General features: G+C 39.7%; 1 protein-coding gene across 4 annotated transcripts in view; it reads left to right on the forward strand.

Annotated features, from left to right (window-relative positions):
* LOC122655645 (homeobox-DDT domain protein RLT3) overlaps positions 1-17736 on the forward strand; it is a 64071-nt gene that overhangs the window by 3436 nt on the left and 42899 nt on the right. For all 4 annotated transcript variants that reach the window (XM_043849903.1, XM_043849899.1, XM_043849900.1 and 1 more), the window contains exons 4-8: positions 3014-3072; positions 9542-9784; positions 9886-9942; positions 10038-10263; positions 10407-10507. In XM_043849903.1, the coding sequence (XP_043705838.1) occupies positions 3014-3072; positions 9542-9784; positions 9886-9942; positions 10038-10263; positions 10407-10507 (686 nt within the window). The remainder of the gene's footprint in view (positions 1-3013; positions 3073-9541; positions 9785-9885; positions 9943-10037; positions 10264-10406; positions 10508-17736) is intronic.

Here is a 17736-nt window from a genome sequence, read left to right on the forward strand (position 1 = left end):
GACTTGAAGATCTGCAGTAGCAGCAATTTGAAGAAGCTTGAAGAAGAATCTCCCGATCATGAACAGATGCAAGGAGTCACTGGACTCCTCCAGCCCTTCAACCTTGACATGACTCACAAGGGGGGTCTTGATATAACTCACAAGACAATCTCAGAAGAGAGAAACAGCAGCAGCAGTAGCCAATAGCAAGAGATGATTTTTTTAAACTTTTAATTGGTGGGGGAGCCTCTCCCACGATTATGATATTTAATAAAGGCCTAAGGGCCAAAATCCTAATACAAATTAACTTCCTCTCTTTCAAAATCGTGGAAGGAGTGTAACTTAACAAAACAACTCAAAGTTAAAAGACATAACTACCCCTAACAACTTAAAACACTTAAAAACTCTTAAAACAACTGAGATTCCGAAGTAACCAATAGGATATAAGATCCTACTAGCCAATAGGAATACTTCTCTTAAATTTAGGGGTGTAAATGAATAGTTGAAATCCGTTTATGTATCCGTGTCCGTATCCATTTAGCACTATTCGAATCCGTCCGAAAGCTAAACGGATGCGGATACAGATAGGCTATAGCTATCCGAAAAACTGTGTTTACATGTAAACGGATAAAATATCCGATCCGTATCCGTGTCCGTGTCCGTATCCGTTTAGCACTATCCGAATCCGTCCGATAGCTAATCGGATGCGGATGCGGATGCGGATGCGGATATAGCACTATCCGAGCCGAATCCGATCCGTTTACATCCCTTCTTAAATTAGGCCAAATTGAACCAATTGGATGCAACCAATTTGAACGGGTTCAATTAAAGACATAAAAATAAAACTAAGTAGAACTGAAATAAACTAAGTATAAACTAGTCTAAGGCTCCTACTAAAACCCTATGATCAGGGGGGCTTCTTCAACTCGAGGAGGCTTGGACCTACATCAGAGTGCCAATTTGAACCAGAGGAACAGTTCTGCAAAATATCTTTGAAAACAGAGGTTCAGAGTGAATTGCACAGAAAAGTCCTAATAGTACTAGGAAAGCTAAGTTACAGATCTGGAACTTGAATATCAGCCAATAGTTCTCAGGAAGTGAGACCAGAATTCAAGAGAACAAAAAGAAAGTTAAATTTCAAAATTCAGCCAATCCTTGTCAGTATTCAGTGAGTTATGGTCGCAGCAAACTATCAAGAAAACTTGACAGAAATGGGGGTGCTGCAGGTGCTTGAAAGCTTGAAAGTTAAGGTAAACTGACATGTTAAGACAGATGATGAAGATAGAAGAATAGAAAAGATAGACAGGCCAGGAATCCACCTGAAACAATCCCCCAGAATCCACCAAGTTTGTTGATATACATTGTTTCGTGCTCTTCCTAATGGCTCAAGGATAAACAGTTATAATATGGTATCAAAGCTAGAAGGTCAGTGTTCGATTCCTGGTAAGTGCAAGGGGTTTTGTGTGTTGTTTCCCTACACCTTCTGCCCCTTGATGCCACATGATGGTGCCACCACGTCATAGTTGTCACAATGTCTAGCTGACCCAAAACATTGGAGGGGGCCTGGACGCAAGGCAACACCAACAAGATGCCTGCCTAGGCAACCAAGGCGCCTGGATGCCTAGGTGTAGATTAGCCAATGCCTTGACAATTATGCACCACGAGATGGTCTCACGTGCTTAGCCATGTCTACGTGTGGCCCTGCATGTGGGGTTTTTGGTGTTGATATACATTGCTGTGTTAGAAAAGATAGATAGGCCAGGTATCCACCTGAAACAACCCCACAAAATCCACCAAGTTTGTTGATGTACATTGTTGTGTCACTGGGTGCCCTTCCTAATGCCTCAAGCTTTTGGGATTAGTAGTTGTAATATGGTATCAAAGCTAGGAGGTCAGTGTTCGATTCCATGTAAGTGAAAGGGGTTTTCAGGTTTTGTGTGTTGTGGTTCTCCTACATCTTCTGCCCCTTGATGCCACATGGCACCACCACGTCATAGTTGTCACGGTGTCTAGGCGATCCAAGGCATTGGAGGGGGCCTGGACACAATGCAACACCAACTGGACCCCTGGACACCTAGGTGTTTACTAGGTGATGCCTTGACAACTATGCACCACGGGATGATCTGACGTGCTGAGACGTGTGTATGTGTGGCCCTGCACGTGGGGGTTGTTGTTGTGTTGATGATATACATTGCTGTGTTCCTTAACAGCTCGACCTTTTGGAATAAGCGGTTGTAACAAAGTTCAACCTGAGAATCCACTCAGAAGAAGTACTGAATGTACAGTAACTTGAAGACAAACTGACGTTCTTACTTCATCAAATCTTGGGGTGGCTGTATGCCTGTACATACATTTATAGTTTTGGACTGAACAAACCCATGAACTGATTTGGATTGACCTGAACCAAATCCTATATTGAAACTGAAAACAGAGACAAAACAACTAAATATAGCTGTCGACCAGTTAATGGGAACTCCTAATCCATCCAGGACTCTTAATGTAACTTCAAATATCAAGCTGGAAAACACAGATCTACTTCCAGCAAATAATACTAACAATCGAACAAACCAAAGATAACTCTAAAATCAACCCATGATTTTGACTGTACTGGATACTGCATCAATTGGGGATGATGGTAGGTGTAGCGCATTCTGGCCAGCGCCTCTCTTTTTGCAGATATATATGTTTCGGGTTAGTCAAGGTTGCTTCCTGTTGCATGCTTTGAAGGGAGCAAACTTGTTCTCATTAATCATTTGCTTCTACAACCCCCCCCCCCCCCCCACCAAAAAAAAAAAAAGAGGAATAGGAAATGGAAAAGGGTCTGTAGTTTGCTCTGTAACTTCTATGACTATGGATTTCTGTATCCATTGTCTGGTGATAGGTTTGCCTTTTAACAATTTGCAATTACAGTATAGGGTTTTTTTTTAATTAAAATTGATATTCTTGAAAATGTTGCTTTTCCTCAATTTTTTTCTGCAGATTCCATATTCTGCATTTTTTGCCTACATTCTTATTATCTTCCTGATTCACACAGATGCCAGAAATTCTATTCCTGCTTGCCAAGACAGCCAAAAAGCACCCAAAGGGGGAAAGGTAGTGGAAGTAAATTTTTTAACTGGTTAATCATCTTTGGGTTTGATCATATTCGCCATTATATTTGTAGTGTTTCCAGCAAGAGGCATGGATATTAAATATTAATTATTTGAAAAAAAAAAAATCTGGAGCGGATTCTGTATGGATGTTTGGTTGAATGTTTTCTGTTACTAGGTATGGTTATTAACGTAAACTAATCATTTCAAGCTGCATATTATACTTACTGTGTTATTTTTCTTCAATCAATATTATTGCCTAACTATTTTTTGATTTAACCATAAATTTATTGTATGGAGGAGAACCCCAAAGAACTGCTTCACTAAACAGTATACACTGTTGAAGCACAGCAAGGTCCCCAAAAGCATGGAAATTCTGCAAATTGATTGAAATAAACTTTTGAAGCTGAGATTCCTGGACCACTTATCATTCCAAAAAGAAACCTCATGACCTGACAAGCATCTCTGACCTCTGAATGATACTTGGTAGGAAAATATTGCTGCTGTTGAATTATGTTTGTCCACAGGCTCCTTCCATGATTGATTGGTATTCAATTACTCAGCTTTCTCCTTCATGATTGAAGAAAGATGAAGATTGTATTTTCAGAATCTGAATTAAAGACGACAGAAGAAATGCAGCAAAAAATGGGTGATAGGTTGATGGACTTGAGGAAAATAATATATAGAGGCCAATGAATGGTGCTGTAGAGAGAAAAGTGATTTCTGTCACTTTTATGATGGTGCAATGGCGATGGTTTTGGTCGTATGACTGCAGAACAGAAACCCTGAAGGTGATTATGCTCAGACAGTGATGGGCTGTTAAGGAAGGTTTATAAGATGGTAGTTATTACAGAAATTGATGGAGGAAATGAGTAATTAATCAGATAAAGAACATAACTAAAAAGAGGCAGAATCAACCTAGTTGGTATGCTACTATGTTTATATATGCAGAATGATAACATGGGACAGAACTGAAGTAAAGTTAGAGACAAGTTAAATCCCAAACTGACCTGATCTGATTGAGGGAGAAGTGCAGAAACTGATTCTGTAAAACTGGAAACTACCTAACACTTTGCTAGGGATTCATGTGGGAAGCAGCTCACAAAACAAAATATTATTTCTTCCGACTCTGATTTAGCTGTGTCCTTGCATCATAGATGGCCTTATTTTGAAATTAAAAATTCCAACAAGGAATTAACTGGACTGTGATAGGATCTATAAACATCCTAACTCATGCTTGAGCTTTAACTCTTAACTGCTGATGCACTCAAAAAACTAAATTAAATGCTTAAAATAAATAGGGTATCATATATGTTTGAGCCCTTAGACCTACCCAGGTAGCTTTACTATCAGGCCATTACATGTAAAAAAAGAGCAGTGCAGGCGGCTCCCACTATTGCAGGGTCTGGGAGGGGCAAATGTTCGCAGCCTTACTCCCTGCAGGAGAGGCTGTTTCCAAGTTTTGAACCCGCAACCAACAGGATGCAATAGCGCAACTTAACTGTTGTGCCAAGGCTTGTCCACTAGGCCATTACAAGTAAAGCCCATAAAAAATAAAAAAGAATAAAATTAAAAGCCCAAACCTATACAGTAATAATAGTGTAATTCTACTAACAGATCCTCACACGAAATCTGATCTGTTTTGACTCTTTGAAGGACCGAACTCTTGAAACTGATGCAAATAAGTCATCTACAGGTCCTATTTTATTGGAAATAAGCTTTGGGATGGGTTATGTTTGTGTTGGGCCTTTGATCCCATGGATTTTCTTTGTAATAAGCCACTTTAATGGGCCTAAAATATGGGAGAAAGTAGGAAAACAGGATTTGCTTCATTAGTTTAGTTAGAGTCCTGTTTTGAGTCAGTTTCTTTCATTATTTTAGTTTCCTAGTCAATTTATGTTACCTTATTAGTTAAGGATTGGGTTAGGCCTTTTTTTTATTTTTTATTTTTATTGTTTGTGTCTGTTTTTGAGTATTCTATATAAGTTTGTAAGGGGTTACAACCTTGTACATGAATTTGATTAATAAGATTGAGAAAAAAAAAAACATAACTTTGTGCTTTGTTCAGTTAGAGTCTTAGAGACTATGGTGAGATGCCATTGGTGAGAGACCAAATAATGTAAGACTAGAATGCTAGTCCCAAATAATCCACAAAACCAAAATAGTAACGAAGGACAGAATTAGAAAGATAGGTGGTGCAGTCAAGAATTGGCTGCTGCCAGGGTCGAGATCTGGTTTAATGGAAAGTAAAGAAAGGGCCACTTTTGAAGGGTTTATGAAGAGGATGGCTGCAAACGAAAGGGGAATGAAAAGAAAAGATTGTGATGAAGTTGTGATTTGATGGTGGGTATGGTAGGGATGATGATTGAAGTTGGAGAGAAGATAAACTGAAATTAAAAGATAGTTTTGGCTGCTAGAGATCCACTAGAGCCCACCTTAGGAGTCCACTTAGGTCCACTAAAAGAGATCCACTTTTGGATGTAGTTGGCTAGTTGCTGAGATCCACAGCCCACTTGAGTTCCACAGGATGTATTGTTCAAGAGAAGTTTGTTTTTTTTTTAAAAAAATTCTGGAATGGCTCTACAGCCTCCACGATTTTGATATTTATAGAGGAGGAAGAGGTGAAACTACCTCTTGGATACATGCACTAAACATCAAATGGACTGTTGGAATTCCAAAGCTGAGTGGGATTCCAACGCCTAGAAACTAACCCCAAGAAAAATAAAAATTTGTTCCAAGACTTTGGAACTACAAACAAGGAATATAATAAATCTACCTATTAATATGAAAAGACACTTAACTACCAAGATATATGAAAAGACATAAAATTAAGAGACTAAATAAAAACTGGGCCACACATTGGCCATTTTAAAAAAGCAGCATGCAGGCTAGGCCTGGCCAGACCACGCAAAGCCTAGGCTTGGTCTGATTCTCTTGGGCAGTAGGCTCAATCAGGGGGCCAAGGAGGTAATGTAGTTCTATATAGGGTAAAGCCCTACTAGAAGCCAATTAAACCAGGACCAATAACAAGGAACTAAGGGGCTGTTGGTTCTGCAGTTTCAGTGGGACAGAATTGCAGTTTTAGGTCAAATCTAGGGCTTAGGTTAGGATAATGGAAGGGGGGCTTAGGGGGTATGGCTAGGCAGGTTTATAGGACTCTAATAATGTAGGTATTATAGAGTTTTAAGTGTTTTGAAAATTCGTAAATGGGCGTAAGTCAGGATCGACTATGGGTTTTGGGGAAATTAATGAAGGATGAGGGGATTAGGGTTTTGATGGACAAATATGGCTGAGCAGCAAGATCTAGGGTTTAATGGAATTCAAGCAAAAATAAAGGGGGATCAATTGGGGAAGGGAGTAGAGGATTAGAAGAAAAAATTAATGAACTAGTTGCAGCAGAAATCCACTAGCAGTAGCTTGGACAGAAGTGAAGGATAGAACCACCTTCGAATTGGGATCCTCCCGGCCGTCACGGCGCAAGGAGTCGATCGGATTCCACCAATCCCTTTCCACCTTGATAGAACCACAATGATGCACACTCATAAGGAGCACAGGAGGAGCAACAATGGCAGCCAACAAGCAAAAGCTTTTTTCATTAATCAAATTCGTATTCAAGGCTTTGCCCCCTTACAACCTTATATAAAAGATTCAAAAAGGAAAGGCCTAACCCAATCCTTAACCTATTAGGTAACTTAAACTGACTAGGAAACTAAAATACTAAAAGAAATAGACTCAAAACCTGGCTGGACTTATAGAATCCTAATCCAACCCAACTTACATCACATGACCACTTAAACAAGTCACATGATCACATGACCACTAATTACATAAAAATCAAAACTAAGGAATTAAAACAGCTAATCCCGTATGCAACCTAATTACCCATATTTTAGGCCCATACAAGTGGCCTATTACATAGAAAACCCATGGGATCAAAGGCCCAACATACATATAATCCAACCCTAGACTTATTTCTAAAGAAATAAACCCATTGCGGTGATGAATCTGCATAAACTCTCCCCAACTTGAAAAAATTCATCCTCGAATTTTGCAGTGACGAGGGGGAAACAACATATGAGTAGCAGCTTCAGCCATTCCCAAACAAAATTCTGGTGATGTAGGAACGTTACGGATGAAGTCTTCAAGGCGTGGAGTTTTCTCTTCGAAGAACCATGGTGGCATAACAAACTCTATGTGTTCGATCTCTGAATCACCCGTGAATGCCCTAGCCATAGAGTCTTCAGTGCTAATAACCTTCTTAGACACCGGCTCCACCTCTTCATCTTCTACTGTATCAACCTTATCTACATTCGTTTCTTCGACATAGTCCACTTCAGTAGGATCTTCTACGTGTTGATCTTCCATCTTTGAAGCTATAGGAGTAGTCTCTTTCTTTTCATCACAATTCACTGTCACTTCAGATTTATTTTCAACTTCCTTTGGTAATGAAAATATGTATTCTTTATACCTGCCTGTGTCTTCTCTGTAACCTCTGAGTCTATCCCTGTGATCTCTGGCAGGGGTGACTCTTTGTTCTCCCAATCGTTGCAACCTATCCAGGATGGCTTCATTTGCAGCCCTTTGTTCAGCAACAAATTTCTGGAACAATTCCAACATAGCAACCATAGGATCTGCTGATGGATTTACTACTTGATTACCATGCTGATCCATGGCTCTGATACCAAATAGTGTAGTTCTAGATAGGGTAAAGCCCTACTAGAAGTCAATTAAACCAGGACCAATAACAAGGAACTAAGGGGTTGTTGGTTCTGCAGTTTCAGTAGGACAGAATTGCAGTTTTAGGTCAAACCTAGGGGTTAGGTTAGGATAATGGAAGGGGGGCTTAGGGGGTATGGCTAGGCAGGTTTATAGGACTCTAATAATGTAGGTATTATAGAGTTTTAAGTGTTTTGAAAGTTCTGTAAAACTGGGCAGTAAGTCAGGATCGACTATGGGTTTTCAGTTTGCCCTTGGCATGTATGTAAGCTTGTACTGCCTGGACCCATAATATATAATTTGAAACTCCAGATAGTTTAATGGTGGTAATCTGTACTTGGACATTGTCCGATGGTGGTTTAGGATTAGGCATCAAATCCAAAAAGTAATAGCGGCTGCAAAGTAATCGGCTCTTGAACAGAACCTGGTTAGGATTAACAGAGAAACCCTCCCCCCCCAAAAAAAAAAAAAAAAAAAAAAAACAGCAGCAATGTTCCAACTGGCAGTAGCAGTAATTACAAGCAGCTCTTACTCAGACTCTGATTAGGGTTTGAAAATTTGAGAAGAGTAGCAGGAACCAATTGGCAGCAGTAGGGTTTGTAAACCCAGAAGTAGCAGTAGTAAATAGGGTTTTGAAAACCCAAAAGTAGCAGTAGTAAATAGGGTTTGAAAACCCAAAAAGGAAACAATAAAGAAGATGAACCGCAGCGAGAATCTGTAAGAGAAATCAGATTTCCCAGATTAATGGATCAATTGGAGATAAAATAGCACCTGATATGAAACCCTCAATGGGTTACCGCAGGAAGTAGTAGAGAAAAATTAAGTTGATTCTGCAGTTTTCAATAGTAGAGAGGATCCACAGATTTGGATCAGTATTATATGTAGAAGTAGTCTTCAAATAACAAAGGCAGCTTCAACTTAAGGATCTCCAATCGATCTAAGAACTCAGGTAGATAGTATTAGTGGAAACCCTAGTTTTCACTTGAAAACTCCATCTAGGGTTTAATCCATAGCAATATGCAGCAGTGGGTCCTGCAAGAGAAAAGGCTTTAGAAGACCCTCAAACCAGAATCGCAGATCACTTCCAGTCTAAAGGTGATGCTTTGATGCCATGTAACCGAGTATAGATGAAGAAAACCAGAACTGAGAATGGAGGAAGAAGAGAGAAAGAGAAGAAGATGAGCAAGAGGAGAGAAATGTTGAATATGATAGTTTCCCTCACCTTGCTTTTATTTATAATAGAAGGCTACATAGAAGCGGGCAGTCCTAATCAAATTAGGATTCCTCATTACAAAAATAGAAACTAGGACTCCAACTAGGACTAGGAAAATAGAAGATACGCATATCAACCAAATCACTGTTCACGTGAACAGTACTTCAACAACAACTAAACATGGTAATCCTGTACATCATTCTATTTCTGTGTCTTGAATGTGTCACTAACATTGTAAGTGGAACAGCTTAAAATGCATGGTATGCTTAAAATTTAACAGATTATATCATGCAGTATTTTTGGGCAGGGTAAGTATATTGAGTTTATAGCTGCATGATAAAAAAAAACTATTATTGTAGTTATTCTTGGTAATGTAATTGGAAAAGCTGATGAAGTTGTTGACTGCAGAACTACGGGCAAGTTCCTATGCACTTTATGCTTGTTACTTATTAACTTGCAGCCTAGATCAGCTGACTTGAGTTTTCTGTCTGACCTACCATAAATCTAATTTTTTCTCCCTCTCCCCGATCGAATTGCTTGATAGGTCTCCAAGCCCTCCATTGCCGATTCCCAGGTTTGCAAAAACAAGTCTCTTCCAGTAAAGAAACATGGGATCGGGAAAGGCTTAATGACTGTGTGGCGTGCTACAAATCCTGATGCTGGAGATTTTCCTACTGGTTTAAATTTCAGTAGTGAAGCTATTGATATATGTTCCAGTTTGACTTTGTCAAATTCCCAAGAACCATCAAATCCAGTGAAACGGTTGCAGCATCAAGGGCTTATTAGGGTAAAGTGATATTTTTAGTTGTGTCTGGATGATACCGGAGTTATTGTACCTAACTAATTTTCCCTAAGATGCATGCTGATTTTTTTTCTTTTGGACTGTAGAAACGGAGAAGGTTGGTATCATGTGAAAAAAAAGAAACCTCGGTAAAAAGAAGAAAGGTAAATGTCGCATAATATTTGCATCCTGTGCTTGGCATTGGATATGATTTATGAATGCATTTCCAGTACCTTAGAATTTGCCTGTAATATTTCAGGTAGAACGTAAGAAGGCAGACAAAGATGAAAATAAAAAAAAGGCCCTCAAAGCAGATTGCAAACTGGCACTGGGATGGTTGAGTCCTGAACAAGACCCGAGTGAATTAGTTTCACGAGTGGATGATGAGGAGCTGGAGCTGAGAGAGTTGCGGGCAGGGCCAAATCCTGTGACTTGTTCTGCTCATCTAGCTACAGATGGACCGCACAGTTGTTCCCTTTGCAAAGGTTTGATTTTGATTGCATGTTTCTTAGAAGAATAAGGTTTCTTTCACAGCTAAAATGGAAGCATCTGTGCCATGCAAGTATGCATATAATGTATAACTTTATACCATGCCTTTTTTTTTCACATGAAATTTTTGTTCTTCCAGATTTGCTTGCTAAGTTTCCTCCACATTCTGTGAAGATGAAGCAACCATTCTGTACACACCCTTGGGACTCTTCACCACGGCTTGTCAAGGAGCTGTTCAAGGTTTTCATGGGACAATTATTCATTCATGAATTTTGATCCACTGATTTTGTTTAGTGCTTCTGCAATTGCAGTAATAGAATGAATATGTCATATTCTTATATCCATTATTCAACCTTTCGAAATTCTATGTTTGAATAACTTGTTAATGTATGTGAAGGTGAATATGATATCATGTTTTGTAGTGATTCCACTGTAAGAACTCTGTGTGGGATTTAGAGTAATAAAAGATTCTATTACTGGTTAAAAAATATGTACCCATATTTCCAATAATTGGATTTCACCATTTATTCTGAAACATAGATCTTTCAATATCATTCCTTAAAATTAAGAAAAATATTTTTGTCATATCTCTTCTGTTCCGTTTCTTGCGTAAATCGTAGTAAAAGATGTAGAGCACAATAGAATGTCTCTACTCAAAACTGCCTGTTTGGCCCAGGGAGACTTAATTTTGGGCCATGGATGGGTTATATTGGTTCTATGGGACTTGAGTCACTTGTTTATGGGTTACTTCTCTATTTTCTGTTTTCTGTTATTGTTAGAGCTGCCTATACCAACCTCTGAGTCAATATCTTTTCACGATTAATCTACAACTCCAAATGACTACCATGTCTTCCTACCATTTACCTTTCCCTGCACCCATTCGACACTTGTCAAAGAAAAACCTCACTCAGTTCACCAGCATCAAAATCCTTACCATTCGGTTGTTTTCCATACTTTCTATTCTCTGTCGCTTCTGCACTGAATCTTTTCCAGTAAAAAACAAAAAATCCCAAATTCACCAACACCTTGATTATGTAAACCTGGACTCATTCCATCATTTTTCCATTTCACCATCTTTTAACAAAACCAGGTGTCTACTTCAAGCAGTCTTAGTATTACTAGGATTTCTCCTTTCTCACAGATAGCAGAAATATTCCATTCTTTAGTCTGGCTTACTACCTCTTTAGATTTGTGGTTGTGTACATGTGTTCATGATGCAGTGGCGTTATTATGGTTGGACTGGCACAACCCGCTGTGGAAGCCTAAGCTGAGATGGAACCAGCATAACCCGGTTTTTTAATCAAGAAGGGTTGGTAGAGATTTATTGGGCACAATATATGCAATCTTTTATTTTATTTGGGTAGATTATGTAGGAGTTGGTTTCCTAATGGCTTCGTTTTCCTAGTTTCAATTTATATCCCAAGTAGGTTGGGTTTATTTTATTATGTTGGAGTTCTCCTTTATACACACATGCACTGTCCATGGGGAATATTATGGAATTCAATATTGTGGACTTGAGATTACCTTCATGGTTGTGGAACTGTGAGTCGGGGACCAGATTGAGTTGAGTGTTTGTCCTTTTCTGTTCTTCCTCCTTCCTTCATCAGGTTATGGACCATCTTTCTCCATCTCCTTTCATTGTGTTCCCTTCTTCCATTCTGTTATTCTATTTTACCTTCTTCCCTTACTCTTTTTCTATCCTCGCTTCATCCTAATGTGATGCAGATAAGTCATTTATGGGGCTTATTTTATTGGGAGTAAGCCTTAGGTTTGGTTATATATGTATTGGGCTTTTGATCCCATAGGTTTATTTTGTAATTGGCCAATTTAGTGAGCCTAAAATATGGGTAGAAAGTAGGAAAACAGGATTTAATTTATTAGTTAGAGTTCTATTTTGAGTATGTTTTCTTTATTATTTCACTTTCCTAGTCAATTTAGGATACCTTATTAGTTAAGGATTGAGTTAGGCCTTTTCTTTTTAGTGTCTTAAGTCTATTGTTTGAGTCTTGTATATAAGTTTGTAACGGATGCCAGCATTGTATACCAACACGTTTCGTTTCGCCGAAATATTATAAACACTTTACTTGCATACCCTATTTCATTCGAAATGGGTACTGTAACGACACATTTCGAACTGAACTCGAAGCTGAAACCTGTATTTGGATTCCAAACTTGGTTTTTGGCCATTCCCCTTGCAATTCTTGGTGGAACAATTTGTTGGAAGCATGTACAAGTTGATGGTTGGACTAGACCTACTAGACAATCCATCATCTATTTTATGGTATGTTGTAATGGGAGGACCATGTTCCTCAACTCTTTTGATTTTAAAGGAAAAGAAGGATGCAAAATATATTTACAACTTGTTGAAGGAGGTGGTCCAGGAGGTGGGGATAGAGAATGTTGTCCAAGTGGTGACGTATAACGATAGCAACTTCAAGAAGATGGGGGAGAAATTGATGAACAACAGTAGATATAGTTTGTTTTGGACCCCCTTGTGCAGCTTACTGCATTGACTTCATGCCGAAGGACATGGGAAGAAGACATTGGTGTGGAGTATGGTTGAGAGGGCAGCACAAGTGACCAAATTTGTTTACAACCATGGATATGCCCTATAGCTATTGAGGACCAAGTATGGTGGGGATTTGGTTAGGCCAGGCATCACTAGATTCACCACCAACTATATTGCCTTGAAGAGCTTTGACTCTTTGAGGCAAAGAAGGTAGGACATAGATCTATTTTTGCCTCAGAGGAGTGGTTTGGTTGGAGGGAGTTCTACAGGGGGTAGAGCTGCCCAGTTGATCATATCTAGTGAGCTATTTTGGCACGACTTAAAGAAGGTTGTCACATTACTTGAGCCTATGGTGAAGGTGTTGAGGATTGCAGCGGCGAGCCGGCGATGCCACGTGGTGGTAGGAGCCACATCCATATAGTCCAAGATTGTTGGAAGAGGTAACTTATGCATCCACTGCATAAGGCTAATGAGTTTTTAATTTCTAGTTTATACTTTATACTACCTAAGCCAAATTACTTATGCATCCACTGCATAAGGCTAATGAGTTTTTAATTTCTAATTTATACTTTATACTACCTAAGCCAAATTACTTTCCATTAATAACTTCATAACTCATAAGCATTGACAAGTGCTTTTATGTTATTTTCAGCATACTATCTAAATACCAGGTACCATTTCACGCACAGACTTGGGATGAATCAAGATTTGATAGATGCAGTGTAGGACGTGGTGGCTAAGTTGGAGCCGAACCTAGAATTTCCAATTAGTTTGCAATAGTGAGGTATAACTTGTAGCTTCTTAGGTCCCATTAACAGACTGATGTTGACTTATCAATGTTTGAAGTGGACATAGATGAAGATCTTTTGAGGTGTACTAGGGACTTTCAGCCATGCAGCCGCAAAGTCTGACTGGGAAAATATTGCTCCTGGTAGGTCCATTAACTTAGTCTCTTTGTTCAATTCATAACATCTCATATGTATATATCCAAGTTCTACTACTTATTAAGAATAGTCTAATGCAGGTGAATGGTGGGTGCTATATGGGAGAGGTGCATCTAACTTGAGGAAGATAGCAATTAAGGTGCCCTCCCAAACATGTTCCGCCTCTAGATGTGAGTGCAATTGGAGTATGTTTTCATTCATCCACTCGAAGAGGCGGAACCAAGTGGGTCATTAATGTCTTGAGCAACTGGTGTATGTGCACTACAACATGAGATTGAAGATGGAGCACATACACATGGGAATGGAGAACGACAAAGACCCAATTGAACTCAACAACATCTTCTAGCTAGAGTCAGATGATGAGGCTCCCTTGTACGAGTGGATGAGGGATTGCAGTGACCTGGTGGTGGGCCCGACCCTGAGATTGCTAATTAGATGGGGGCTGATGTTAGCAAGTTCATGTATTCTCGAGAGGGTCGAGTTCACACATAGACACCCTGACCTTTTGAGTCCTAGCTTGGTGGGATTGTTGAGGATGTTGAGTGGTTGCATTCCAGTGGCCAAACTCGCACACCTTCGCCCTCTAATGGTGGAGACGATGGTGTTGATCATGATGATGATGATGGTGGTGGTAGTGATGGGGGTAGATATGTGAACCTTCGAGAGGAGTATGACCAGGCAGACATGGAGCTGGAGCCGGAGTCTATCCGATTCACAGGAGAGACCCAGTTTGATCATGCTACTCGAGATGTTGACCATGGTGCGTGCCCCCACATGTGTAGGTTATATCAAAGGCCTGTGCTGCAGGTGGGGACCAGATGAGGAGCATAATAGCGAGACAATGTTGTGAACCATCATTTCCCACAAACACATCCAATTTTAGGTGGGTTTGATTATCATGGTTCTTCATCATCTTCATTCCGTACTAATTATTATCAGTCACAGGCTGTGACATCTTTTATGGATAACATTCTCCTTCCCAGGCCCCCAACAGCCCTATCAGTGTCCGGTTCACCGAGCAGCTATAGTGTAGGCACTTTTGCATCATCTTCCCGACCCTGTCATCTATATTTGAGGTTGGGGTGCCTAAAGTATTTGAATGATGAGACATATCAGGCTGTTGTGATGGACTCTTGTGCGTTTCTTCCGACAAACCATGGCATGGCCATCTTTAGTGATCGAGTTGGTGGAATAGTTTTGTCAGCGGAAACAATCTTCCTCATCTTTCGATCCCTCTTGGAACTCTATATGGTATTCATAGTTTAAGGTTTCACCAAATTTCGGAATGAAACCTTGAACGATATACAAATTGTACAGTTTTTCGGTTAAAATTTTTCTGTTTTGTCGAAATCTCGACCAAATGTATCATTTCGACCGAAACGATACATTTCCTTAATATAAAAACCCGGGTTTCAAATGCAAATTTTGACCCATTTTGTGAACTTAGTTGGTTTCGACAGAAAGGGTTGGTAAACTTGGGTTTTTGTGATTTTGGCCAAATCACTCCCATACAAGTGTGGAACAAGTTTTTGTGCAGTAGTGGAACACATTGAAAGTGATGATTTGCTGCATTGGTAGAATTGTTAACGATTCAAAGTTGAAGGTATATCATTTTTCTCAAAAATTATTTTTTTTGAAAAATAGGGTAAATACTTCATGGTTGGCCATCAGTTTTAATTGAATTATGTGCGTTCTAGTGTGTGGAGAAGGAAATATTAGAGAATGTATACAACTGTGTACAACTATACTACCAATCTACCAACCTAGGGCCAAAGTCAAACTACCAATTTGGGTGTGTTTTTTTTGTTTTAAAAAATCTAAGGGTTCCACTATGTTTAGAGGGCCAAAATAGGATTTCCTAAAAGTTTCAGGACCTAATTTGGCCATTTGGGCCTCAAAACCCTTAATCAATGTCTCAACTGAATTTTACTGTTTTGCGAAATATTTCGGTTTCAAGACTAGTCGAATGGAACCTGGAACTATGGTGGTAGCATAGAGTAGGAGACTGGAGGAACAGCAGAGGTCTTTTTGCTTATTTTCACCTTTGATGTGGGTTGACGGACTGTACACCATTATGTCATATTTTAAAATTTTATAATAGGGCAAGAGAGGACAAGGATCCATGTAGCCGACCCCATTGAGTTACGATATCGCTGAGGAGTTGTCTTCGTTATTGCGACATTTTCTTTTACTTTATTGTTTTTATTTTGTCTTTGCTGGAAGGACCCATGTAGCCCACCCCATTTAGTTGGGATAAGGCTGAGTTATTGTTGTTGCAAGAGATTGCTGCCTGGTTGCATGGCCCCTACACCAGCACGGGGCCCAATGAGTTAGTGCGTGTAGGGGCATCAACATGGATGGGATTTTTGAGTTCACTAGGGACGGGGTGGTAAATTCGTGCGCTCTTGTGTCTAGGCACAAAGGACTATGCGTCCTGGCAGCGTTCTTTTTCCCTCTATAATATTGTTAATAATGAAGGTAAAGAAGAGAAGAGAAGAGAAGAGAATGGAACAACAGCCACAATATTCAATACTCATTATAATGAATGAGATACAAAGTATATACTAGGGATAGGGGCAAATAAGGAAAAAACCAAAACAATAAAAATACTTATCCAGACCCATAGAGGCTCTTGGTATTAGTGCCGGGCGCTAATCCCGAGACGCAATAATGGGACCCACTTGATACTTCTAATACTCCCCCTCAAGCTGGAGCATATATATCAATCATGCCTAGCTTGTTACAAATATAATCAATACGCCTACTACCCAGAGGCTTTTTAAACACATCTGCCAGCTGCTCTCTAGTTCTGACATGACTTGGAAGAATCATACCACTTTGTATCTTGTCACGAACAAAATGACAGTCAATCTCAGTACGCTTCGTCCTGTCATGAAACATAGGATTTGAAGCAATATGTACGGCTGCCTGGTTATCACACCATAACTGCATGGGAACTGAGGTTTTAAAACCCAACTTAGATTACAACTGTTGAACCCACATCAACTCACAAGTCACATGACCCATCGCTCTATATTCTGATTCAACACTTGAACGAGCCACATCACTTTGTTTCTTGCTTTTCCAAGAAACAAGATTTCCTCCAACAAAAATACAGTATCCTGTAGTTGACCTCCTATCAGCATTTGAAAATCCCTCAACTCAGTTATGACCATAATCACGATACACTATTCCTCTACTTGGAGCCTTCTTGAGATATCGTAACACTCGGATAATAGCATCCCAGTGAGGAGTCTGAGGAGAAGAGAGAAACTGGCTCACCATACTAACAGGAAAAGCAATATCTGGTTGGGTAACAGTGAAATAATTCAGCTTACCCACCAGCCTTCTATACCTCTCAGGATCATCAAGAACATCTCCTTCTTCAGCGGTCAGCTTTACATTGTTATCTATAGGAGAGTCAATAGGCTTGGACCCAAGCATGCTTGTCTCAGTCAGCAAATCCAAAACAGACTTCCTCTATGACAGAAACATTCCCTTTTGAAATTGAGCTACTTCAATTCCTAAAAAATTTTTCAACTTCCCCAAATCCTTAGTCTGGAACTTCTGTTGATGATAAGACTTCAAATCCACAATACCTGCTGAATCATCACCAGTGATAATAATGTCATCAACATATACAATAAGAAAAATCCTCTCTGCACTTGAGTGTCTATAGAAGGAGTGGTCACCACCACACCTAGAGCCAATAGCCGTCTTACCCTGTGGGCGCAGAACTAGTTCCCAAGTCTGATTCACATCTAAAGCCGATAATTCTCCCTCCATAGCTGTCCTCCAGCCAGGACTAGATAATGCCTCTGCTACAGACTTGGGAAGGGGATGAGACTCAACAGTAGATTAAAAAGAACGATACGGGGAAGACAACCCTGAGTAAGAAACAAAAAGTTAGAGATAGAATGTTGGGTACAGCTACGAGTACCTTTTCATTGAGCAATGGGAATATCAAGATCAGAAAAAATAGGTTCATCTGGAGAAGAACTATCATCAAGATCTGC

The sequence above is a fragment of the Telopea speciosissima genome, chromosome 3 (assembly GCF_018873765.1).
Source record: "Telopea speciosissima isolate NSW1024214 ecotype Mountain lineage chromosome 3, Tspe_v1, whole genome shotgun sequence".
In the NCBI taxonomy this organism is placed as follows: Eukaryota; Viridiplantae; Streptophyta; class Magnoliopsida; order Proteales; family Proteaceae; genus Telopea; species Telopea speciosissima.